The following is a 27,488-nucleotide window of genomic DNA, read 5'->3' as shown; positions in this document are numbered from 1 at the left end:
CTTTGAACAAATTAAGCAGGAAATAGTTCATGCAGTAGCCCTTGGGCCAGTCCGAACAGGACCAGATGTAAAGAATGTGCTCTACACCGCAGCCGGGGAGAATGGCCCCACCTGGAGCCTCTGGCAGAAAGAACCTGGGGAAACTCGAGGTCGACCCCTGGGGTTTTGGAGCTGGGGATACAGAGGATCAGAGGCCCATTAAAATCCAACCGAAAAGGAGATATTGGCAGCATATGAAGGAGTTCGATCTGCTTTGGAAGTGGTCGGTACTGAAGCGCAGCTCCTCCTGGCACCCCGACTACTGGTACTAGCCTGGATGTTCAAAGGAAGGGTTCCCTCTACACGTCATGCAACTGATGCTATATGGAGCAAGTGGGTTGCACTGATTACTCAGCGGGCTCGAATAGGAAACCCCAGTCACCCAGGAATCTTGGAAGTTATTATGGACTGGCAGGAAGGCAAATACTTTGGGATATCATCAGAAGAGGAGGTGGTCCGTGCTGAAGAAGCCCCACTGTACAACAAGCTACCAGAAAATGAGAAGAAATATGCCCTGTTCACTGATGGGTCCTGTCATATTGTGGGAAAGCATCAGAGATGGATAGCTGCTGTATGGAGTCCTACATGACGAGTTGCAGAAGCTGCTGAGGGAAAAGGTGAATCGAGTCAGTTTGCAGAAGTGAAAACCATCCAGCTGGCTTTAGATAATGCTGAACGAGAAAAGTGGCCAGTTCTCTATCTCTATACTGATTCATGGATAGTAGCAAATGCCCTGTGGGGGTGGTTACAGCAATGGAAGCAGAACAACTGGCAGCGCAGGGGCAAGCCCATCTGGGCTGCGGCATTGTGGCAAGATATTGCTGCCCAGGTAGAGAACCTGGTTGTAAAGGTACGCCATGTAGATGCTCATGTGCCCAAGAATCGGGCTACTGAAGAACATCAAAACAACCGGCAGGCGGATCAGGCTGCTGAGATTGAAGTGGCTCAGGTGGACCCGGACTGGCAACATGAAGGTGAATTATTTATAGCCCGATGGGCCCATGACACCTCAGGCCATCAAGGTAGAGATGCAACCTACAGATGGGCTCGTGATCGAGGGGTGGACCTGACCATGGACACTATAGCACAGGTTATTCATGATTGTGAAACATGTGCTGCAATCAAGCAAGCCAAACAGTCAAAGCCTGTTTGGTATGGAGGACGATGGCTGAAATACAAATATGGAGAGGCCTGGCAGATTGATTACATCACACTCCCTCAAACCCGCAACGGCAAGCGCCACGTACTTACAATGGTGGAAGCAACCACCGGATGGCTGGAAACATATCCTGTGCCCCATGCCACCGCCCGGAACACTATCCTGGGCCTTGAAAAGCAAGTCCTATGGCGACATGGCACCCCAGAAAGAATTGAGTCGGACAATGGGACTCATTTCCGAAACAACCTTATAGACACTTGGGCCAAAGAACGTGGTATTGAGTGGGTGTATCACATCCCCTATCATGCACCAGCCTCCGGGAAAGTTGAATGATACAATGGACTGTTAAAGACTACACTGAAAGCAATGGGTGCTGGGACATTCAAAAATTGGGATACGCATTTGGCAAAGGCCAACTGGTTAGTCAATACTAGGGGATCTGCCAACTGAGCTGGACCTGCCCAATCAAACCTGCTACGCACTGTAGAAGGGGATAAAGTTCCTGTAGTACACGTAAGAAACATGCTGGGTAAAACAGTCTGGGCTACTCCTGCCTCAGGAAAAGGCAAACCCATTCGTGGAATTGCTTTTGCTCAGGGACCTGGATGCACTTGGTGGGTAATGCAAAAGAATGGGAAGGTCCAGTGTGTACCTCAAGCGGATTTAATACTGGGTAAGAATAGCCCATGAGTTGAATTGTATTATGTTAATTATTATATAATACTGTATGTCATCACTACCATGATTGCTATATACCATAGATGAAAACGGTGATTAATTAGAATGTATTGGAAAGAGTGTAACCTGAGCATGACATAAATGGTATGCAACAAGGGGTGGATATCTGTCCTGGTTTCAGTTAGGACAGAGTTAATTTTCCTCCTAGTAGCTGGTAGGGTGCTATGTTTTGGATTAGGATGAGAAGAGCGCTGATAACATGCTGATGTTTTAATTGTTGCAGAGCAGTGCTTACACCAAGCCAAGGACTTTTCAGCTTCTCGCTCTGTCCTGCCAGCGGGCAGGATAGGGGTGCAGCAAGAGGGGAGGGGACAGACCCAGGACAGCTGACCCAAACTGGCCAAAGGGGTATTCCATACCATCTGACGTCATGCTAAACAATATATAGGGGTGGCTAGCCGGGGTGGGGGGCCGGCTGCTCGGGGATAGGCTGGGCATCGGTCAGCGGGTGGTAATCAATTGCATTGTGCATCACTTGTTTCGGACCCTATTATTATTATTATTATTATTATCATTATTATTATTATTATTATTATTATTTTCTTGTCTTAATAAACTGTCTTTATCTCAACTCACAGGCTTCACTTTCCCGTTTCTCTCCCCCATCCCAGAGAGAGAGGGGGGAGGGTGAGCGAACGGCTGTGTGGTGTTTAGCTGCCGGCCGGGTTAAACCACAACAATGCATCATGAGTAGAATAACACCTTAGAGATTAGGTCCTCCTGAGGCCCTTTTCTAAACCACATGGGACTTCCTTGATTTCCACATTATGAAGTCAATGGGATCTTAATAATGTTTACAGCCCTACATGTAGACAGTATTCTGGACAGAAATGAGCTACAAGAATATTAATTACGACAGATGTTTTCCGCTGTTTCTCCTTTACTTGATTTTCTGCTCATGCAATTTTTGTCCTTAAAAATAAGGGAGAATAAGAAAAATAGATACTAAAGCTAACGGGATGTATTTAACAGTCAGCATTAACGTGTGTGCTAATTTATGTACTATAATGATGATATTCTAGATTAGGTTATCAGTGAATCTTTAACTGTGACACGTTGGACGCATATAGGGATAAATGAAAAAGCATTCCTTTTCAAATCAGCATTTAAGCTCATGTTTTATTACTTTTATTAAAAAAAAAAAAAAGGGAAGTTGGGATGTCTCAAAATCACCTCCTCAATTCTGTGAGTTTAAATCTATTTCTTATGCTATATAAACATTATTTCTACTTTTTAAATACCTAGACTAGAACATTTTGGAGCTGTATCACAAATAATCTCATTTTTTGGAATGAAAATTATTGGTCCATGTTGAAATAAAATGCAGCATGCATTCCTCAAAACTAATGTGGAAAGTCTCATCTCAAGTTTTAGACATATTTTTGTCTATCTGTATCAATACTGGTCCTTCATTTATAGGAAAACCCAATGATTAGTTATTTACTGGAGCTTACTTTCTCTTCAAAACAGCTTATTATGGAAAGCAAGGATTTTTTCTTTACTCCCTTCCATGCAGTGCCTCCTCATCAACATTTATGGACCAACCCAGTCAGCAGCCTAGTAAGAAACCAAATACCAGCACAGTGGTATCAAACTCTTCCACAAATAACAAGAAAAGAAAGCAAAAGCAGTACTTCCAAACCAGAGTTCAAAAGCCATGGATAAAAAATTCACATCTCTTATTGAAGAACTTTCTGATACTTCCCTAATTTTCTTCAGAAAGGGCAGGGATGCACATCAGCTACTGTCGCAGAACTTTCCCCAGAGTGTGACAACTATATGATGCCGCTTAAAACATCTTCTGCAGAACAAAATTAAGCTTAAGAGGCTGCTATCTGGAATAGATATTTGAATACTGCTATAAATCACAAGAAAACAAATTTCCATCTCCAATAGCCTCATTTATCCATTGTAATAATTGTTGCTAATCAAAGGGTTAAGCAGTTGGTAATGACATGAACAACAACAAAAAAAATTACTTGACAAGATTCCACCCTCATTCGAATCTCTACCAGAGCGTCAAATGTAATTATAAATTTTCACCTAAGATGTCAGATTCTTATGCTAATCTTTGCACAATCTGACATTGCCATTCTTCAACTTTTACAGATGTGAACAGTTATCACTTTGTTTGTATGTCACCACAGACAACATAATCAATAGTTTTCATATCTTTCTGTTCATTCTTTTTGTGGAAATGAATTTTGTGAGTGCTGCTTACTTTTGTTCCACTATGAAACTTGTTACTGCTTGAATAGAGAGTACTTAATCTCAACAATAAACATTATAATGTATGATAAAGCAGTCATGAAAAAAAAAGGTTCAACATTTTTTTCAGTCCCATTTTAACATACTCTGTCCTTATCAAATTAATATCTAACAACAGTCATAAGAAAGCAACACAATGGATGGCTTTGTTCACTTCAAATGTATTAATTTGAAGTGCAAACTGCCTTCCATTCCTTCTTTTATGCTCTATCTTTCTGTAGTAGGAAAATCTTATCCCACGAAACACAGTGCAAAAAAATTATCTCTGGAAAAAAAAAAGGTTTATAAAATATTATCTGTCCTCATCAGTAATTTAACCAGGATCCACAAACAAATAGAATACTTCTTTATTGTTTCCATACCCCAAAAGCCACTCGTCAGGCTAGAGAGGCATTCCTTCTGACCCGTCACTCAGGTACAAGTAGCACATGGGCACATTCAGCCTCTTTTTAAAAAAGTAGCAAATGACACTTTTGTTGAAAAAGTGTTTATTGTAGCACAGTAGCTCCTGTCAAGGTAAACTTGATCCTTAATGTGGCTACCCATATACATGTTCTCCATGGGTGCTATAAACCCCCCAACACTTAAGATTTAATTTTTTTTATTAGTCACCAGGACACAAAACTGAACTGTGAAGAGAAGAATAATCTCTTGCTGGAAGAAGCTTTATATTAGTTTTTAGAAATCATTACCATTGTGCCAACAGTGAAACTGGTCCTGTTTTTGTAAAGCTTGCTGAACTTGTTCAGAACTTGACTTTCCTGACATGCAGGCTGATGGGAAGCTCCCCTTATAGACACTGAAAGAGTCAAAACTGCTCCAGAACAAAGAGCTTACACTAAATACAGCATTTTAAGTTAATTTTTAGGTTCTAGCTTGACCATCTGAGCAAGTACTTTGGACAAACCCAACAAAGAGAGTCAACATTTTCTGTTGCCAGCACCCAGCAGATTGCTTCCAGTGTAAACTAGAACCAGATGAGAGTCTGCTTCAACCACACCTTCCCAGCTGGAAAACTGATATAAATAATAAGAAAATGTTTATTCCACTTAACTGCTAGGATTAAACAAAAGCAATTATTGTCAATTATTAAAACCTGCAGCCCCAGCCTTGTCTAGAAGGAGAGAAATTACGTGACTCATCCTTGAATGAGGGCCTCAGACTTGTGAAGCAAGCAGTAAACTTTGTAAATCTGACAGAATGGGCGTGTAGTAACTAATGCATGCCCATAACCTCCAAGTAATATCGTGGTATGGCTCAGGCTGCTGCAAAAGCTCATTTCAGAGAATGGGCTGTAGTATAGCAGTACTTCAGCACACATGGATGAAGCAAGAATCGAAGGTGTCTTCTGACCCTATTTACTCCTCACAAATTGCGTTCAGATGCACAGGAGTTGCAGAAGTCTCCCAGTGAAGTTGCTTTTCTGGCATCTACACTCCACAAAGATGATTGCTTATATTTCATATACCCTGCTGTACCCCTGTCCACTCTAATCGCATAGCAAAGGAATTTTAGAATACTTACGGTGAATAACCATTCTTGGAAAATATTCAACAACGTCAAGACTGTGTGATACATTTTAGAATTTGGATATTTAATAGCACTGATGACTAGCAATTTTCCATAATGACCATTATAATCATTCTATGTTCTGAGAAGAGGATACAGATGACAAGGAGCTGTTTGAAAAATTAAGTTTTATAAAACATCTGAATGTCTGGCATTTTGATATAGTAATACTTCGTCTGCTTTTCTGAGTGGCTGTTACAAATTTGTATTGCTTTTGGATATTCTTCGTATGGCAAAAGAGTCTGTTCTGAGGAGTTTTTTACCTTAGTTTTACTACAGTGAATTATGTATCTATCCAGAGATCATGCTCTCCCAAATGAACATCCAAGCCTATTAAAATAGTCTGCCAACATACTGCGAAGATCTGGGAAATGGCACACCCTCACAAATGCCAGATGTAATTCTGCCCACAAGAAAAGTCAGATGGATTCTTCCAATAAATTCCTATTTCTTTTGTCTGCCTCTTCGTTGATATATGATACCACTACAGATGTATCCAATTTTATTAAAATTTGTCCCATCAGCTGCATTCTGAAAGGAGAATTTTCAAATTTACCCTGAGTTCATGCACATTTTGTGATAAGTTGTTCATAAGTTGAAACTCAGGCCTTAAGTTTTGTTTCATTTAGTTCTATAAGCTCTGTGTCTGGTCACACGATCTTCTGTGTTTGTGATTGTAAAAGATAACGATATTTCACTAAAAGTGCTTGGATATTTGGGCTCTCATTTCAGTAAATTCTTCTGTTAGCGCTGAACCTGGAATCATTATGTCCACTTTGGCTGAGTTTGAAAAGCATCATAACTAGCAGCAGAGTTCAAACATCAAACCCTCCCATGGGATGACTACATGCAAGATGCACAGATCTCATGGCACCTAGCTCTTCAAATCCTGGCAGGAGATTTGCTAAAGAACTGAACTGCAGGAGTAAGATTCTTTAGTGTTTATAGCTATATAAGAAGGAAAAGCTTTTCCTAAATGAGTGACTATAAATGTACTTCAAAATACGGAGACACTGGTAAATCTGTACTTAAAGATGTCATTTAATTTCTCCACTCCAGAGAGATACCTAATTTTAAAAAGCATATAAAGAATTCACACAAATGAACGCCAACACACAGTTGTCTATGGCCTTTGCTGAATTTGATATTAACAAAATTCTGAACTACTTTACTGAAAGCTTAACACCCTAAAAGTCATCACATAACAGAAAAGTATCCACTAAGCATTAAAAAATAAAGGAGCAATTCCAGGTAATTTTTAGAAGACTTTTTGAGGACTGTCAATTTAAGCATAATTTACAAGTACATATATACAATGAGAGAACAACTAAAATTACTACACATTCAAGAGTTTTCTAAGGGGACAGACTGTGGAGGCTAAGTAAAATTTTTTTGAATTGGCAAGTACTAAAGCTTGACATTAAGCTACTACTGAATCATCTTGCACTATATAAATACTGAATTACTCATTCTTCTAGAGACTGATGAAATAACTCCATATAAATAAAACTACAAAATAAAATACAGGTAATACAAACATGCTGTTTGTTCTGTGCAGCTTCACATACAGAAACCAAGCTTCTAACTCAACTTGTCTTTGTGTAATATTACTATCCTGTAGAAAAGAGGGTGGTTTGTTTTTAAAATTACATTTCTGGCATTGTGCCCAAATTACTTATGATTCTGAAAATACTGTCCAACAGTCATCCTCCCGCTCCCAGTCATTCCTTTTGTTACTAGTATTTGCAGAGACTGATGATGTAGATATCCTTTGTGCTAAGTTTTTGTATTCCACTTTATTCCTTCTCAAGTGAGCATATTGTTTGGTTCTACTCACGTTTAAGAAAGTACAGAGCATAAAGTTAGTGATGCTCACTGGGAGATACTTTTCTGCTTGGAGATACAGAAAGGAAACATATCTTGTGAGAAACAGGGAGATAAATTTTAACATAAGTGTGAAAACAAATTGGGGTGGCTATTTTTGTCACTGTGGTGTCACAGCTGACCCTGTGATAGATGAGTTTGAGTCTGCAAACAAAATGAATATATACTAAAAATTTTACTAATAGGAAATATTAATTACTTCCAGATGATCTAAATCAGATCCTGCTCAAGGGCACATTGGAGATAACTATGTATTTTTATACGATCGTCTTGCTCACATGAGAAAAATACAGTAAAAGTTCTATACGTATCAGTTCTTGCACAAAACTATCCAAAAGCATATTGGGGCTGTCCATAGAAACAGAAAACCTTTAAAAGAGGCTTTTAAAGTTGGCAAAATCAGCAAATTTAATCTATCCACTTTCTTTTGACCTTTAAACCTGACCTGAAAAAAGTGTTCAGCAACATAAATTTGATCTCTAAAGGCCTGCTGCAGATCTCATTTTCTGCTGTTTTTCCATTAGGCATTTATGGGACTTGCTGGTGTTACAGGGGACTAGTAAAATGTCGAAGTAATCCTGCAGTTCCTGTGTATGAATTCAGCTTTTCCCTATGAGATGATAACATTTTTTTTTTCTGCCAAAGCTTTTTCAGATACTGGAGTATAAGACTAATACCATAGGTGTGATGTTATTTTTTTTTTCATTTGGTAACATTAACCAGATCTAGCAGTTCGAGTGTTGAAACAAAAGAATTCTTTTCTGAGCCAATAAGGTGGCTTGGTGCACATCTGCACTAATTGAAATCACAGCATGGCTTTTCAGGATAAGAACTGTATCCAAAGCATACAGAGGATTTGAAGATCATGGATGTGTGTTTGTGCATTCTCTTAAGTGCAAACGAAACCAGCTGCTTCCATTTATTAACTGCGCTGGTACATTCGCCTCAGTGTACCAATGACATAAAGTACAATTTAGCAAGCTAAAGATTTGCCAACTGTCGTAACAAGGAAAAGGAAAGGATGGGTATAGAAAGCAAGACAACAGAAAAGAATTTATGATAATGATTTCTAATCTTTTAAGTAGCACATTCTATAATTTATGCTATAATTCACCAGGATTAGAGTTATATGATAAAAATAACTGGTAATTACATCACCCTGTCCTTTCATCCACTGATAATAGCCCTTGATTCTTTCCAGGTTCACCTGTCCTATCTTTTGGTTATTACCCCATTTTTCCATAATATGGCCATCAACCTCCAACTTGACTTCAGTTTCTGCTCTTTTTATGTTATACTAAATCTCTGATGCAAGTTGCATCAATAAATGCAATCAAAGTCTCTAAAAACCTCTTACCAACCCTGAAAAACTAAGTAACCTCTTTTTTCTTCATTAAGCATCTTTTAGAAGAATTGTACACACTTTTGTTTCTGGAATCTCCTTTTTCTCTTGACTTTCACAACTTCTCCCTTTCTGGATGCTCTTATCTCTCTAACAGCTCCTTCAAAACACCCTCTGGAAGATCCTAGTTAATGTTACTGAACACGGGTCCATGGAGTTGGTTTAAGACACCTTTAGAACATCTCTAGCTCCAGCCTATTTGCAGATAATCTTATCACCAAACATGTATTTAAGCTGATAGGTCAAGGACCTTTCTCACTCCCCCTCTCTCTGGTCAAGTTGTGACTTATTGTGACTTTAAGAACCACACTTTCAACACACATTTTCAATTCAGATCTTTTTTAGGACTTCACTTTACTTCTCCCAATAGTTTCTATGTAACATTTGCTTCACCGTTTAGTGAGACAGCTTAAACTGCGCAGACATCACCTTATTCCAACTGACCTTGAAAAAGAAATAATTTACAGTCCCATCAGATCACTTTCCATTCACCACCTCCTTGACTGCATCAAGTATTAGCTACTTGTCTCCTCCTCCAAGGCTTTCATACCCATCTTAAGCGAGATTATCTGTGAGTATTCACTACTTGCTCTAACCCTTTTGAAACAAGTAGCTATCTGCTTCTATCCCTTTCTGACCCACAGGCAGGTGAAGTGCTTCCCATAAGCACACACACAAGCCTCTCCTTTTCCAGGGCCACTATAAAACTAGCGCTGGAGACTCTGGGATACTCAGACCAGTGTCATCTTTTTGTTCTTATTTCTCTGTGCTTTCCCTATTGCACTACAACAGTAAATGTTTCTTTGGGTAGCACCCCATGGTGTCTGGATCTGTCATTAAGGCTCCAAGGCACTGCAATAATAGGACAAAAATCCAAAAAGTTAAGTCTGTGTGACAGGCCATTGAGAAGGCTCCAGGGAGAGAGGGAGTTGTTTTGATAATGATTTTACTTCATGCATACTCACATAATACTAACCAAAGTCAGTTCTGTCCACACCCTGCAATTATAGAAAAACGAGAAGAAATGGGGGATGGGGGGTGTAATGGTTACACAGTCAAAAATAAAATCAATCATTACTGATTGATAATTTGATCCTGGGGAATCATAAGTGCATTTCGATTCAAGAATTAAATACTTCACAGGAAAGGCAAGTATAACTTAAAGACAATTAGGATCTTGACATTCTTACAAGATAAGTCAAATTTGGTTCAATCAATAACTGAATTTTAGCATCAACACAAGAAAATTAAAATTGTGGCCACATATGACCATAAGCGCTCCTTTGAAAATCTTTCATATAATTAAAGGTGCTAGTCTCCACATCAAATTCCATTTTGGATGTGGTTAAATTCCAGCTTGGTTAAGTATTTCCTGTCTATTTAATTTCATCCTGTAGACCCAGCTGCACATAGTTATTCCACACTTCCTGTCCTAAACTAGCACATAGTGCTGTTGTGAGTCATTGAACAGCTTCATTCTTTTTGATTCCTTATATGATGCATCAATTATATAATCTAGAAAGTGCTTTAAGATTGTCTGAGAATTACCAGAGATGCCAAGTTGTATCGCCACTGAATAACATGTAGTGAAAACTTAAAAACAATCAATTTTTTACATAAAGTAGCATAAGCCAACTAAGAATTGGTAGATTTGGGCAAATTATGGAGAGTCCACTAAAAAATAAAAACCAAATAGAATTTAATTCCAGAACATAGTTTTCAGAAGTTACTTCAATTTCCTCTTAAATACGCTGTAGTTTCTACGATGTTGTTAGAAAAAAAATGCAAAGAGGTTTAGACATAATTATATGAAACTATCAAGCTAATAAATCTATTTTTCTCTATTTCTTCTCTCTTATTTCTTTGTACTACATAGAAGGGTAAGTGACAAAACCACAAGTATGCCCTGTCAATCACCTTGCAACACTCTAGCACTCTGCCAGCTCACAAAGGAACAGAGAAACTGACTCCTCAAATAACACCTGGTCTAAAAGCCTTAAAAGCATTTAGAAAACACCGATCAATATATAAAACTGAACAATATCTAATCCGAAAAGGGAGCCAAGTCACTTTCAATTTACAGTAAGAGGTAGAAATAGAAGTCCTTGACTGTCAAAGGCCTTCTTGTCAGCTCCTACAGACTTAATAAATCTAGGTAGTTGCTACTTGCGTTTTTAATGTTGGGATCCAGTCAGATAATCCAGTAACAGCTGTTCAATATTATTTTCCTATTCCATTAGTACATCATGACTGCTAAGGCCTCGGTGAACTGAAACAAAAAGCCGGGTTTCCTTGACAAACCGAATGGCATAATCCACCCTTTAAAAATCTTCCATTGGTACACGCAGGGAAAATTAAAAAAGAAATCTCTAGCCATGAACAAGTAACCCTTGAGACCACAACCAGAATTACTGGTGTTTCTAGCTATCTTCGCTGGGTGCCTTCAATATGCAGTACCTCCCTTGTCAGAAGCACTGAGACTATATATGAAAGGAGAAAAACATTCTAGAGGAGGAGAACATACTGTCTGTGTGGGCAAGCAAAGCTACAATATATCTAAACGAAAGATGAGTAAAACGTTCTTCCACGGCCCCTTTGGGAACTATCCAATAACTCTTTGATCATCCACAGTCTGAATCACCGACAGGAAAATTTACCTGAAGATGGACCTAAATCCCATTGCTTTAAGCCCCTTTTCTGATTTTGTGTCTGAGCACTGGGCCCAAAATCCTGAGGCATGTTTGTTGTGTAGGCCAGTAGGGAAGTTCAGGCCCAGCACACAGGAAAATGATGTCCACTCTTGTGTTAAAGCTCCATTACCCAAGCTTCTGCTACAGTAGAGACTGGATGTATTCACAGGTAGGATGAAGGCCAACTTCAGCACAAAAAAAACCCTCTCCTGACTGTACCACACTGCTGAGCTAACTCTACTGTACCTGCCTCAGTCTCAAATTCGAGAACTCATTCAAATGGGTTTGAACAGAATTTATGTTCTTAAACAAGTCAGCGCTCAACAGCCTCAGAAACAAGATAAACATATGCTGCCTATGACACCGTGTTTCACAAGGCATCAAAGGGAGTGACTCATTTTCTACCAATACCAGGGACAGCAAGGCAATAACACAAATTACAGTCGTGCTATACAGCATTTTAAATCTGCAAAGACTCGTTATAATTCTTTCAGCATGTTCCAGACTAATGATCCACCGTGGTGAGAGCTCTACTGGTTTTACAGTGCAGCTCAGTGCCTACATGCAGTGACCAGGTTCCCTCAACAATATTTATATAAATTACAAATTGCTCTGGAAAAAGAGTAATGTAAGTAAAAGTAATTTCTCCTTCATTCACTCTTCTGTAGATCACATTACTTTGATACCAAGAAAGTTTTTCTGCTCTTGAGTGAGAAGAATGAGAGAGCTCAATTATTGTCAAAAGTTGCAAACATGCAACTACATGCAAATGAATGCATACATTAAAAAAAAAAAAAAAGCCACAACTGGACACAGACACAAGCAAGGAGACACCAGTTAAGCTATTTTCACATGCAACCTCAGATCACTTCTACTGTAACATAAACATAATCCTTTAGACACGTGATTTGGGAGATAGTGCAAGTTGAAAAACAGTTTACTTTATTCTTTCTAAATGTATTTGCTGATGTAGGGAAACACGACCAAACAATGAGTCTCCATTTAACAGTGGATACACAAATGACTTGATTTTTTATTAAAATAACATGTGAAAGATGTATTACATATTGAACTTCCTTTTGGAAACTTTAGCTGCCCAGGGAGACAACACAACCTATAATATTTCTTACTAAGAATATTCATAATAGTTTTGGAAAGGTCTTAAAAATAAAATCTAAAATATGCATGAAATATGTTTTTCATTATTTTTTTCCCTGTCTTTTCCTCATGAGCTCTAAAATGCCAATTTTAATGTTTTAATATTTAATTCAATTTAGTTAGTCTTTTCACCCCTTGCCTTGTAGAACATACTAGAGAAAGGTTGAAAAGTTAAAGGGGGAATTTATCTAATTAAAATGAAATCTTTTAATGATGTTATGAAACCACTCAAAGCAATGTTTTAGATTTGCCCCTGCTGTTGTTTGAAGCTGTGGTGTTAAAAATGCCCTGGTTAGAGTTACAGACTGTTCTAAAAAACTGTGAGGAATTTATGTAGGATTTAAAACAGACACATGCTTTTAAAGTCGAGAACCTTCAAATACTACAGCTAATCCACACAATAATTCAACAACCAACCCATGCTCAAATTCCTAACAGATACCATATGCAACCTGTAATAAAAACTGCATCAGGGTATTCCAAGCAATGGGATATTTCATTTTCCGCTTAAGAGCCCTATTTACTTTTAATTAACAAATTATTATAAGGTGCATGAAAACCATTCCTCCTTTTTGCATACAATGCTTATACTGAAATGGGTCCTGAAGATATTTTACTATCTAAAGTAACTGGGCTATTAATTAGATGTATTATGATAAAATTAGCTATCCTGTATCTAAAAATACTTGACAAGCATATTCCACAACGATAATTTCTGCATCTAGCCTTTATCTTTTCTGTAACTACAAAACCAAGAGAAAGTACAAAATGACCCATCTGGGTCAGAAGTAGCATAGCTATAATTTAAAAAGCAAGAAAAGCAACATCCACAGTTCAAAGCTATGTATCTTGCTATGGAAAATAGTGCTTTGACAATATAGAAACAAAATATAAGGATACACTGAATTTAATGGTTTAACCTTTACATTTTTCTACCTACTTTTTCATTTAACTATCCCTTCTCTCAACCTCTTCCTCTTCCCCTGAGGATTACTTTCTTCTGGATTTGGGCCTTCTGACAAAAATAAATATGGTAACAAAGTTGGACTCAAATTGTTGTAGTAGATAAAAAAAGACATCATACAAATAACAGAATGTAATTCCTTTCTTGACTGTCCCTTTGGTTACAGCAATATATATTTAGTTGGCTAAATAATTAGGCCACTGCTAAATGTGAAGATTTTTCAAATGTGAATCTAATTAGCCTAAGTAAAGGAGGTATTTCATGGGAAATGATTTTTTTTTTTTTTGCCTTCAAGGAGATGATTCTACACTCAGTTAAATAGTGTCACCTTATTAACACTCTGCTTGTCTAGTATGGGTACTGAATGATTTACTCTTGTACTCTGTTCCAAATGACAGGTTCGGAAGCTCCTTAATACAAGCAATCTTTGCCAAGATTCTCAGGATGTACATTAAAATGCTTTACACTGAAGAAGCAAAAATGTGACAGTATGAATTTAAAAAAAAAATAAAAAGGTTCTAAACCAATCCTATTATATCAAAAGAAATTTTTCTTCAAATGAATGAATTGTCATATATCATGGTGCTCCAGATTCAACTTCAGATTACTAAAGTCCAGAAACTGCTGACCGCCACAAGCTATCAGAAGAAAGAAAGACTCTTGCTTCTACCATTTCCTTAAATATTTAATATTAGCTGTTGTCAGATACAGAGTATTTGGCTAGACGTATTTTTGTCCTGACTTACGACTATGACAGATTTTGTTTTGCAAATATGAGCAGTAGGAAAGATTTTAACATATCCTTGGGCATACTAGCCTTTCAGTCTAACTATGAACCAAATATAATTCATCACAGTGTAACTATTTAATAAACACAGCATGCAGTAAGCAAAGTATCTAAACTCTTCCATAAAACACCAAGAACTTGACAGTAATTTCTAAAGAGAAAATAACAAGATGACAATACTACTCCCGATAGCAAAAAACATTGCACTGTCCACCCCTGATAATCTCAGTATTTTTCAACAAAATAGATTCCCGCTCATGACAGCATGGGAAAAAAAAAAAAGGAAACAAATGAGTAAATAAAACACATGACAGAAAGAGTTTATTCTGATTAAATCCCTCCGTTCCCTACCATGAATTTTGAGTGTTCACTACTTCTGAACTGCCACACTGAACAACTCACAAGGCTTTTTTGGACTGCAGGGTATCATCTCCCATGTACTAACACCTCCACAAACTTGATCAATATACCAGAGTTCCCTGTGAGTGGAAGCATGATCAGTTCATTTGGAAAAGTCTGCTGTTCATACCTAACATGTTTAAAATTATTTGGCGCATAACGCTGTACTTAGCTGTGCCTTTTCTTTCCAACAAGTTTGCTGCTTTGAGGTTTGCATGAATCCACTCTGAAATGATAAATGCAATGATCAACAAGAAAGCACAGTGTACTTTCAGAAACTGATAAGGACACACTTCAGTTAAATTGATTAATTTAGATTTAGTATTTCAAATAGTCTTTTTTAGGCAGATGCACAGATAATTTGGGCCAACTGACTGCAAGTACAGTCAAATTCAAGAGCTGGGTAAGTTATGTTAGTGCAGTTCTGAGCCTGAGTTAGTTAATAGGTGGATCTGAGCAAATCGGTACCTTACGTCATGCTTGGTGCTGCACAGAATATGGATGGCTATTTGGTCTTTGGACACATCAGAATATTGTATCATAAACTTGCATCTGCTTGGGGTACAATAAGAGTGAAAGTGTGTCTGTCTACTCAGGCAGATACTCCTGTTCACTGGAGATTATGGATAATAGCTAATAATTTGTTCTATACTTCACACTTTCCATCTTTTGCCATTCTGCGCTCAGCTTCCCCTCCACTTAACACCCTGTGCAATCAAAAACTCTTCCTCAAGTTGCAGAATGCAATGTTTCACAGATGAGGAAAGCCACCATCAAGACCAACCACAGATAACCTTAATTCTGCTCTTTTTTTTTTGCATATTCAATATTATTATCATCATTATCACATCAGATTGTTAGGTCTTTGTGTAAAAAAAACCATTTACTTCACAGGATCACTTCCTAATTTAGTGTAGAAAATTATTATGGTAGGGAATTTTGGCTAGACAGATTTTTGTTTGTTTCCTTGTTTTGGTATAAAGTTGAAATAACTTTTCCCATAATTTTAAACATTATCAGCTACAGCTGTTTTCCTTTTAATAATGTAATTTTCCCCTTATCAAAGCAAAGATCTCTCAGCATTCCATTATATCCTTGCAAGGTGAAGCTGCCTGAAATCTCAGCATTATGCTCACCTATTGGCAAACAAAACTCCACCATTTTCTGTCACCCAGACACTGTTAAAATCTTTGAGGAATTGTTTGACATATTTTCACCATGGAACTCACAGTGAATTTTTTCTTTTTTGTTTTGCATTTCATAGACAGCATAGTTATGTGTGTAACATATACAAGAAGATCAAAGTAAATGTCCATGGACCTTTTATTCCAAAATGACAGAGCACATCTCTCCCTGTTTTCCAGAAAGAAATGTTCAAGTTCCATCTCTATGTGACTGCTACTTTCTTAATTTTTCCCACAAATTCCATTTTCTTTACAAGGAAACTAGACTCCTTACCAACATGTGAAAATAAGTTCAGTACCTCACCCTAACCCTGGGTTCCTTTTTTATTTTATATAAGTATGTCTAGGAAGTTTTTGTAAGCATTTATAAAGTTCATCAAGGTTTATTATTGTTGTACTGAAAGGAAGAATTACTTTCAAAATCCAAAATAAGATAAAAAATTCTTATTCTTACAAATTGAAAGTTTCAATTAAAGTATTTCTAAACTGCCACTCAATTCAAAGTTTGAAAGTTGTTTCTTATGTCTGTATAAACTACTCAATAAAATGGTGTTTTGTCTTTCATCTGAAGTTGTTTTATGAACAGATGAAGCAAAAATGATCATAAAGTGATGAAGTAATTTCTAAAAGCAAAATTATTGAACAACCAATAGTAACTCCAACTGAAATGCTTTCTAAAGGTTTTTAATTGCCCTAAATTTGTGAAAAACTACCCAGGAGATCAACAAATTCATATCAATGAACTCCATTATACTATTGAGAGAACCCTTGGCCTCAAGCCAGGGAGAAGAAATAGAAAGAACCATTTTCACTTGGCTGCAAATTATCAAAAAGCTAAGAGAAAGCTATGGAGTTAAAGTGACATGTTTGTATAGTGGGAAAAAGATCAAATATTGATCGTCCAAGCTGAGGTAATTAGAGCGGTTGTCAAGGAGATGGGATGCATGTCGTTATCCCAACAGAAATGCATCTTTGTTTTATATTGAGTGAATTAGCTGTTCAGCAGTTGGCAGTGATTTTTCTTTTCTTGTTTTAAAAGGCTATATACCATTCAGTACTAACATATTCCTGTAATTCAATTAAAAAACCAACAAACAAACAAATACAAATACACTTTAATAGCTTAGTCTAAATACTGAAAGTTTCTCTACATAGACTTTTATGGATATTTTGTAGAACATTGTTATGAAACATGCATCTTCCTATGCTTTTTGGTGTATATCAGTATAAAACGCCAGACTGTAAATGTAAAGAGACGCACGGCATGGAACTGAAGGGCCTGCTGTTTCATTAAAACTCTTCAACCTCACCCTAGGTAGTAAGTCCTTGCAGATTAATGTCAGTCCACTGAGGATTGTAAGCTCACACCACTACGGACACCACAGAGACCCATCTGCCGGCGCTGGTGCCACTGGTGCATTTCATTCGGCAGCTAACTGCTGCTGCTTCCTTACCGGTTCAGCCGGCAATGCTCAGACCTCACAGTGTGGCTCCCTCTCCTCCGGGAGCTGGAGCCAGGAAGGCCTTAGGCTGACAGCAGCATCTTCTGCTGCCGCTCACGCCACGTCTGCGATCTGCCTCAGACACAGCAAGTGAGTGGCAAAACAGATCACGGCATCTTCTAGAAACACGTGGCTGTGCAATGTTACCAGGCTCTCCAGGAAGACACAGACTCAAAGGCTAACATTCTCATCCCTGCAAACTGGATATACTTCAGTCATGCGATCTACATCTGTATCAACAAGTACACTCATTACTGACCAGCTATGTAACCTTCCTAACAACTAGGAACGCAGGTATTGCACCCGTCATGTCTAGTCTCCTTACACAAAGAAGTGGTGTTTTTTATAGATATTTATTAAATATCTCTACCTACTAGGCTAGCAGCCAAAAACAACCATGCAAAACCATGGGAAAACAAACAAACAAACCAACAAACAAACAAAATTAGAACAGTTCCCCAAATTATAACATTAATGTGAGATGCAAAAGACCTCAATCCACAATTATAACATCTTCCTGAGAAAATAGAAGCAATCAGAGGTACAAGCACTTTTCTGCATACAGATGCTAGCAACGTGATAAGGAATTTATCAGATGAAATTTAAACTGCCTTTGGAAGAACACCACAGCCATGATGAACAAAGAGGAAAAATGTCCTGCTAATCCTTCTGACTCCAAACCTGTCAAAGAGTTTATCAATGAGTAGATGAACAAGACACACCAATCAGGCCCCAGACATATTTACAACTGGGAGGAGTAACATAACATACAGCTTTTCTTCATGTGTGTCACTGTGACCAATCTCCAATGCTTCAGAGACAAATAGAAAGAACCTCAACTTAGCAGTCAAGTCCTGTAAAGGGAAAAGATGCTTGTCTTTGCCCTGCAAACAACCAGGACAAACAGTCTCTTGCACCTCCTTTGGTGATAACAAGCCATCTGATACCTAACAGCTCACATCAGGATTCCCCTTCAGTGTCGCACCATTATTTAAGTGGTTTCATACTTCAAATGGTAAGACTGTCCTCAGTTGTCCACAGCTTTGTCAGTCTTTCAGTTTCATAGAATATTCTGAGTTGGAAGAGACCCACAAGGATCATCAAACACTGACTCCTGCCTCCACACAGCACCACCCAAAAACCAAACCAAATACTTGAGAGCATTGTCCAAACACTGCTTGAACCACAGCAGGCTCAGTGCTGTGGCCACTGCCCTGGGGAGCCTGTCCCCGTGCCCAACCACCCTCTCGGTGCAGAACCTTTTCCTAACATCCAAGCCACATTCCTGACAGAGCTTTGTGCTGTTAATTTGGGCCAAAATTTGGTTTGTGCTGGAGGTCTTCTCTGAGCTAAGATAGTAATCTTTCCAGGAAATCTGAAGCAGAGAAAGTGAAAGGAAGGCATGCAGTAGCTCTGTCTAGAATTCAGTTCTCCATCAGATGACAACAGGGGAGGACTATGCATTACCCTGTGCTGGTAAAATATTTTTTTAAAGTTTTTTTATTTTTTAAAAGTTGAGAAAAATTAATTTTGATCAAATCCAGTATTTTTTTACAAAGATAAAATCACTTCCCCAACACTCTCTTGCAGATATTTCTCTCACAAAAATCTGGTCTGGAAACTGCCTAAAGAGACAGTGCACCAAACAGTCACCTTTCAGTAGGACACTGAACAAAGCCTTGTTGCAATCCCAGCTGTTGGTGTTGGTTTTTTTTTTTTTGACTTTTTGACCTTTTTTTTTTGACTTTTTTTTGAATTTTTGACTTTTTTGGAGGGATACTTATCACCATCTCATCATTTTAAAGATTCACCAGGAAGTACTAAGGATAGATTTTTTTTCTTATAGCAGAACCCTTTTGCATCTTTTTTTTTTTAAAGAAAAAGCTTTCCAAAAAGTTTTCTTAAACAAAACAAATAAACAAACAAAACCTACAAAGACCCAACCTATAAGCTACTCAACGCACAGTAAAAAAAAATCTTCGTATTAAAATACGTAATTCAATGGCCTATCTTTTCTTATGCTGCTGTGTGCCTAGTTTATTCCAGGTAATTTAATTCAAAGACTTAGCTTTAAAAGAAGGGAGGCCAGGTACTGGAATTGATACTTTTTCACAAGCTTCTGTTGCTTTTAAGAAAAAATGGGCAAAATGCACTGACCCTTTCCTTCCTTTGGTCATTTAGTCTTCCCTACCCAAATCTGATTCCTGGAATTCCCATCTGCTGGAAAAGGAACTCACTGTAACCAGTTAGTTTGAATACTACCCTTCTTATGAAAAAAAAAAAAGCTAAAGAAAACAACTGAGCAAAATACAATATTCCATCAGTCTAGATGTCATGGGGTTCCATAACATGGCAATAGTCTATAAAGACCTGCTAAGCCATTAGACCTGAGACTGAGGGACTAGCAGCCATCAGGCTGCATATTCTCTTTGAAACAGTTGAATATCTATTTCACATTTGCATTCCTGTCATACCCAAACTGAAGAAAATGACTTTCTCACTCCTTCTGCCACTAGAATTTGGTTGAAAACACAATGGTATCAATGTAAAAACAACCCTTCAGATTACAAAAAATTCCCCAGAAGGAGATGTTCTTATTCAAATCACTATAGGACTTTATTCACTTCCTGCATACAGAAAGAAAAGATGTATTTCTCATTTGTCATTAGGGTAAAATTTCTCCAGTTCCACTTAACTGAACCCAAAATCTGCTGCATCGCTAAAATTGAAAGAAAAACAACCCAAAAGACCAAGCAAACTACCAACCTAAAAAACATGAAGTACATCTCTGTTATTCCACTTTATTATATCACATACTTGGCCAACACTTGTCATATAAAACATCGCAATGACTCATGGCAGTCTTGTCCTGCTCAGACGTTATTTTTTATGCAAAATACTATAATGTAGTAGTTACCACTAATAAAAAAGAAAAAAGATAACCATGTTTTCCAACAGGTGCCATGTACCGGTAAAAAAGCCATATCCCAAAGAGTATTTTGTGGATACTGTTAGCTAAATGTTCGAAGTTAAATTTTTAATGTAACCAACTACACATTTACTACATTACCATCTTGATCAATAACCAAAGTATACTTGTCACAGTGCATTAATAAGATTCACGATTTGAAATATCTTCATTTATTATGTTTGTTTACTTGCTTAATCCAAAACCTGGTCATATTTACTTATTAGCGCAGCTATGAGTTTCAGTTGCACAGTAAATACCACACGTTGTGCTTGGCATAACCAGGCCTTTAGATCTGCACAGTATTTCTGTTTCAGAACCAATACAGAAATTACGATTCCTCTTATAACACAAGCCAATTTTAGGCCAACAAAAATGTTTCAATAACAAGCAGCTCTTTTACTTGCTATGAGCATATGGCAGTTGGCCTCTGAATAAGAACAAGAACAGGACAGTATGTGGAATTCTCTTCATGTCCTGCTCACAGCAGTATATCTTTAATCTTATGTGTTAAAAACCACACCAAGCTCACACAAAGCTCTCTCTCTCAAAAAAAAAAAAAAGCAAAAAAAAAAGCCCAGCAATGGGCTCTATCTAAACATGCTTAATAGCAAGGACAGTTCAACAGCTACAGAAGAGAAACCGAAAGATGGCATGCACTGCCCTTTAGTGGTTGTAGAAATCCTCACCCATGAACATAACCTCACACAACCACTAATTTATCTCAAAAAGGAGCATACCTTACTTGGCTCTTTTTGAAAAATCCCAACACCAAAAGCTAAAAGTAACAGAAGCCTGCATATCTCAACAACATGAAAACTAGTAGTCACATTTCAACATAACAAATGTTTCATCAGAAAAGGAGTTTAGGGGCATATGTTGTCCAAACATGCCATCGTTTCTGACTGATCACAATGCAGAGCAGAGTGAGAAAAGAATAAACTTGAGAAAACAGCAAAAGAGAATAGATGAAATTGAAGAGAAGCACATATGCTTTGTTCATCCTTGTAATACTGGACATGGTCTAAAGGATTTTCAAAAAGAACCTAAGCAGGGCTAGCATACAGCTGACAAACTACTTTTGGAACAAATCTTGGTGACCCTCAATGTTACTAGACACGCAAGTAGCTTTGAATATTGAACCCTTAAACTTTCCTTTCAATTTACCAAAAGCTTCATCCAAGTAACTTCATGCTTGTTTTCCCTTTCATGCCTCTAGTACGCCAGTGATAACCTACTATCTGACTTCAGCAGAACACGTGATGCTTCGATGTTCTTTTGTAGTTATTTGGGCTGTTCACAGCTCCAGGACTGCAACAATTGAGGAAAACAGCAGCATGAATTTTCAGAGATCTGACCTGTACTGCCTTTAATACAGTCTACAGGCCAATGGCTGTCACAGGTTGTCACTGATTTCCTCAGTACTAGAAAAAAATGGAAATTATAATAGGAGTTTAAAGCTCATGTGCTTACTTTATGGGCTAACAACAACAACAGTGTGAAATAAATTGGATAGGAAAAAAATTGGTTTAATTGTAAGCTCTGCTATGGATTGTCTGGCCAATCATGACTGTCGTAAGTATTGTCCTCTGTGTTCACAATATTCAGGAATGTATCGACATGTTTGAACAGAAGGGCTATTATTTATTATAGTTAAGAAGATCTATCATGTATAGCAGATTTTCAGTTCTAAAAAATAGGGTTTTTATATTAGTTGTCCAACAAATTAATCTCCAGGACTGCAAAATTTTTGTCTAAAGTCTCCAACTAACCTTGCACATGCTAAATGAAGGAATGCCATCTTGAATTTTCTTCAAAACTGCATGAAATCATTTTTACCGCGAAAGTGCTGTAAGCACACATTCAGAATTATGAAAATGGCCTGATGTTGCAACAAATATCAGAATTTACACCAGTTCTAAACTTAAGGGATGTTGCAGATACAGGACATGAGACTGCTGCATCTTACTGGTGATTCTTCTATTTCAATAATGACTATTTTGGCACACTGCATTTCTTAAGCTTTTATATTATCAGTAAAAACAATCAGAAATTCCCAGAAGAATACAAAGAAAGAAGACACAAAGGTGTATCACGTGCAATTTTCCACTGGAAAAGAGAGGACTGGAGAAGAAATGTGTGTGCAAGATTCTACTTACTGCTAAACAGTAAATATTTTTATTATATTATTAGGATGGCATGCAGTTAAAAAATACTTTTTTTTTTTTTAAACTTCCTATTATTTCTTATTGTGTAAATAGGATCAGATCAACACTCATTCTTCACAGATATATTTCTTGCTCACCCCGTGACCATGTGGACTACGAAACAGACTGAGTCCCTGTTCGGGACTTGTCATCTGCTTTCATCTGGTATTTCAATACATTAATGCAGATTCTTACTACAAAGTGATTTTACTGTTTTGAGTACAAAATGGCCTCTTCTTTTGTGGTATCTATTATGGAAAAAAAGGTACAAACTGAGAACCCAGTGGCAAGTGAAGTAGATGGTAGTTGTACCAGTTCATAGTTAGATAGCCAGAAAAAGACTTCAAATACCCAACTAATAAAAAAGCCTTCAAATTGTCTTGCATCCCACGACTTGAAAGCTAGAAAATGTTTTCATTTCACTTTTTAAAAATTATATTCTAAACAGTACCTTTTTTAGGTATCTAATGTGTGCTTCCAAAATGTAAGGCAGTTTTAGAGTATTTTTCTCTAAAGATGCATCTCTCATTAAAAAAATAAATAAAAAATTACTAAACTTGAATTTCCTATATTTCTCTCTGGAAAAAAACAAACAACTTTTAGGTGTTACAGAGAAGGGACTGAGACTTGGTTAACAGCATAGCTTTTTTCAAAGATGGAATGGAGTTTGGTTGCTTTTTCCTTTCAACATCTTCAAAAAGATAATTAGGAGCAGCAGCACAGTGAAACAATCCTCATGCATTAACAGGCCACTGACCTACAGATAAGGTAAGGAGATAAGATGGCATGGCTAATTAGTTTATAAAACATGCATCTTAAAAACCATCATTACTTAAAATGGATGTTTGCACTTAAAAAATAAAATGTTACACATTCAGTTATTTTGAGTATTTTTCAGAGGTGGAGTAGTGAGGCTGGATTGATTCTGTTTGATTCATTGCATCCTACTGTGTAAGGCGCTTGTGAAACCGAGGCAGTCAGCTGGGAATACTAGGCAGAAGGTCTTTGACAGAACTTGGGTTAATGAATCTGTGCCATGATGTCCAGTAGAGAGCTTGAAGCATCTGAAGAATACCAAGGAGTTAAAATTATATAAATTTTAAGTTATTATGGGCTGCTTTCCAGAAAGCAAGACTTCCAATGCTTGAGCATGTAAGCCAGATTTCATTTCTGGCTCTATCTCACAGTGTTGTAATAGTTTAATTCAGTTGAACTAGAGATTCTCATCTGCTATTAAGAACAAGAGCTAGAACAATAGAAGTGTTTTATAAACTGCAGCAAAATTAATTTGCAATTGATGAGAGATAGTAAAATCAATAGTGTCCCACAGAAATTCTACATCTGTCTCTTGGCTTTTGCAAGTTCTGCTGGCTGCTGGAAAAAAACACATACAACACAGCAGCATTAAGGAAAGTTTTTTTTTTTTTAATAACATTGTACCTGCCTAAGATTTTTATTTGTTTTTATCTAAAGTATGTGTTAAGGCCAGTTGTGTGACCAGGAAATGAAGGTTGCATTGACTTTCTCTAAGAGTATTTTAAAGTCTGGTTATCTGACCTCTAGAATAAATTTACCCTGAGATAAAAATGAATGTTATTTCTCATGTCTGAAAATGAAGATTTTAAAAACTGCAATCGCACTTGTATTGTAACATAAAAAATACTTAAAACTACAGGAAAAAAAAAAACTGTGAACTATATAATGCAAGTACAAGCCTGGTATCTTTAGAAAAAATAAAGTTCAAGACTGAGAGATTCCAGCCAGCACAGAAAGAAACGTGTGTGCACAGATACCTACCTGTGCACGTGCATCTAATACCACAATACTCTTACTTATATAGCCCATGCTTCTTGAACACATCTATCATGCAATCATCTCCTCTTTGAAGCACTGTTCAATGAGTAAGTCTTGGTGTTGGGACAACAAATCAAAAATTCCATTTTTAATATCTTTACATATCATTATATTAATACAGAACATGTTGTTGGTAGACACCCCTAATTTCTTCAGAAATATAATTAATAGTTTCCTTTGTGAGCACATCACAATCATAACAGGGACAGATGGGACCCATGGGTATATCAAATATATATCTTCTAGTAAATACAAATGGAAATATTTGGCTGAAGAAGCTATCCCTGGGGGCAAATTGTCAACAACGAGGCAAATAATACTAATACGTTGTGCTTATAACAGGAGCTCAGAAGATTTCACAACAAGCATTACTGAATTAAACCAAACAGCAAGCTTCCAAGCCAAGGTTCTGCAAAATCTTCTAATGGAACAATCAGGAAATCCAGGACTTTTTCATGGCTCCAGACTCTGCATTACGTGCCTCAGGTTCCTTGAGTGGTCCAGCCAAGGCCGTGTCTAGAGAGCCCTTTCTCTCCTGTTATGATGACGCACAGGAGGAACTAAAAAGTAGTCCGATGGATGAGCAACCACAATGAAACCCATCTGGTAAGACAGTGGCAATAACAGCAAAGCCTCCAGGAATGCATTCAGAAAAGGAGAGCTGATAAACAGAAACTCTTCTTCTTATGCCAGCATTATTTTTTCTTAAGAGAAGCCTAGGAGTTTACCAATAAGCTAAGCTTTTCAGTGGTGAGGTAAGAGGAGCAGAAACAAACGTGTGAAACATCTTCCTACTGCTTTTTCAATTACACGGAATTTTCTGATATCTGTTCTACAAAATGAGCCCCAAAGTATTAAGTGAAAATGTCTGAAGAACACATATTGAAAAAAATATTGAATAAGAATGAAACCGCTTGCCATTCTTAGAAAACTTAATAGAAAAAAAAATAAAGGACCCCCCTTATTTATTTATTTATTTAGACTAGTAAGCACTCAAGTCATTTGTCTCTGAAGAATGAGGACTTTAATTTATAGTTCTAAGAAAATGCAGTTTTCTCAATTGCATTTTAGTAGCTTAAGCCACTAAACCAGTTCCTTATGTGAAGAACAATAACGGTCTGATTTTGCTCAAGTTAAACGAGAGTTTGTCCAACTTTTAATGGGGTAGAAATAGACTGTAAGACACATTTTGTACAATCACTTAATATCAAGATAAACTCCACTTAGATTTTATTTATTCTTCTAAGGAACTACACATAAACAGACAACATTTTGCCAAACACACATGACGATTACTTTTTTCTCATTAACTCAAAAACATTCTAAACTGCAGAAAGAAAATACTAACAGACCTATGAAAAAACAGTATTATCTATTGTTGCTAAAAATAAGCTGCTGTTTCTGAATCTGTTTTACATTATTATAATCTGAAAATATACAGGAGTATTTTCAGCAGAGAATTTTATCTTGCAAATACATTAATACAGTAAGTAATTTTCCACACCCCCTCTCCCAACCACAACTTTCATCCCCTCTTAGGCTGAGCGAAAGGAATAGGTTACTAGGACACAGTTAACAATTCATTTTACTCAAGCTAACGATAATTACTCTGCAATCATCACTTATTTACAAACATGTGAACACTTGTTTTAGTTATGGAATTAATCATAAAACACTTAAGGTATTTAACATTATAATTAAGTACAGATTTATTAATGACACAACACTTGTAACTAATTAATGCACACAGTTAATCATTAAGTATCTTGCTAAGTGCTTATTAGGGTGTCTCTCTCTGTGGACAGCTGAGTTTTCCCTTTGTCATCTGTCTGGTGCCTTTACATTTCAAGAAAGCAAGAAACAGAGAGGAAGGTAAGACCTTTGAGTGAATTATTTTGTGTCATGACTATTCAGCTTTCATTGTTCTACTGCTTCACAATTACAAAACGACCCGACAGCTCCTGTCCTGCAATGCTTGCCATCTCATAATTTAAAGTCTCAAAAGCAGGAAGTTCTGCCAGACCCAGATAACTCGTACTTTGTTTTAGAATATACATGCCTTATTTTTCTTAAAAAAATAAAAAAAAAAAAGAGGTATTTCCATACAGAAGTATTTCTTTCTTAATGACTTAGCCTTTTATTAAGGAAATTTCCTCTACATGGGAACAGCGCACTACCTCAAGAAACCCAAAGTTTCTCATCTACACTTGACATGTATAGAATTTAGGGTGGCTGTGCATCCTGTGCAGATGGGCTGCTGTTTCTTATTAATAGAGTTTTATTATTTATTCATGTTGTGGTAATGTTCAAAGTCTCTGATCTAGATCACGTCATTATAGTACAGGTGATCTAAAGACCGACTCAATTCCTATGCCAAACTACTAAGATCATCACAAACATCCTATGCATTACCCACTTGTTTTATATCTTCCATAAATTCACTATTGCTTTTTCATTTCTTCCTCAGACGCTGTAAAAACCTGTTAAAAACTATGCCTCTTTTTCCATTTCATTTTTTTCTTGTAGATTTGCATATAAAATAAAAAAAAATGAAAGAAAAAAAACCACCATACTGCACCAAATCAGAAAAACCCTTCACCAACTACTCAGCTTACTTGTTAGCATTCTGCCCATGGAGAGCTGTACAGCTCTCCCCCAGCCCTTCTGCATCTCCAGCTACCTCCTCCTGCTCCAGCAGGAGCGACGGCTCATGTCA

General features: G+C 37.2%; 2 protein-coding genes across 4 annotated transcripts in view; one reads left to right on the top strand and one right to left on the bottom strand.

The window, feature by feature from the left end:
- The window catches only part of ADK (adenosine kinase), a 293,147-nt gene that overhangs the window by 91,862 nt on the left and 173,797 nt on the right, over nt 1–27,488 (bottom strand). The window lies entirely within an intron of this gene.
- The window catches only part of LOC310902311 (uncharacterized protein), a gene marked incomplete at its 5' end in the record, with an annotated part of 35,686 nt that overhangs the window by 1,449 nt on the left and 6,749 nt on the right, over nt 1–27,488 (top strand). The window contains one exon of the mRNA XM_083843667.1: nt 633–26,644. Coding sequence (XP_083699793.1) covers nt 633–1,531 — 899 coding nt within the window. The 3' untranslated portion in view covers nt 1,532–26,644. The remainder of the gene's footprint in view (nt 1–632; nt 26,645–27,488) is intronic.

The sequence above is a fragment of the Anser anser genome (genome assembly GCF_964211835.1).
Source record: "Anser anser genome assembly, chromosome: 7".
Taxonomy (NCBI): Eukaryota; Metazoa; Chordata; class Aves; order Anseriformes; family Anatidae; genus Anser; species Anser anser.
Note: the sequence above shows the minus strand (reverse complement) of the source record. Positions and strands in the feature narration are given on the sequence as shown.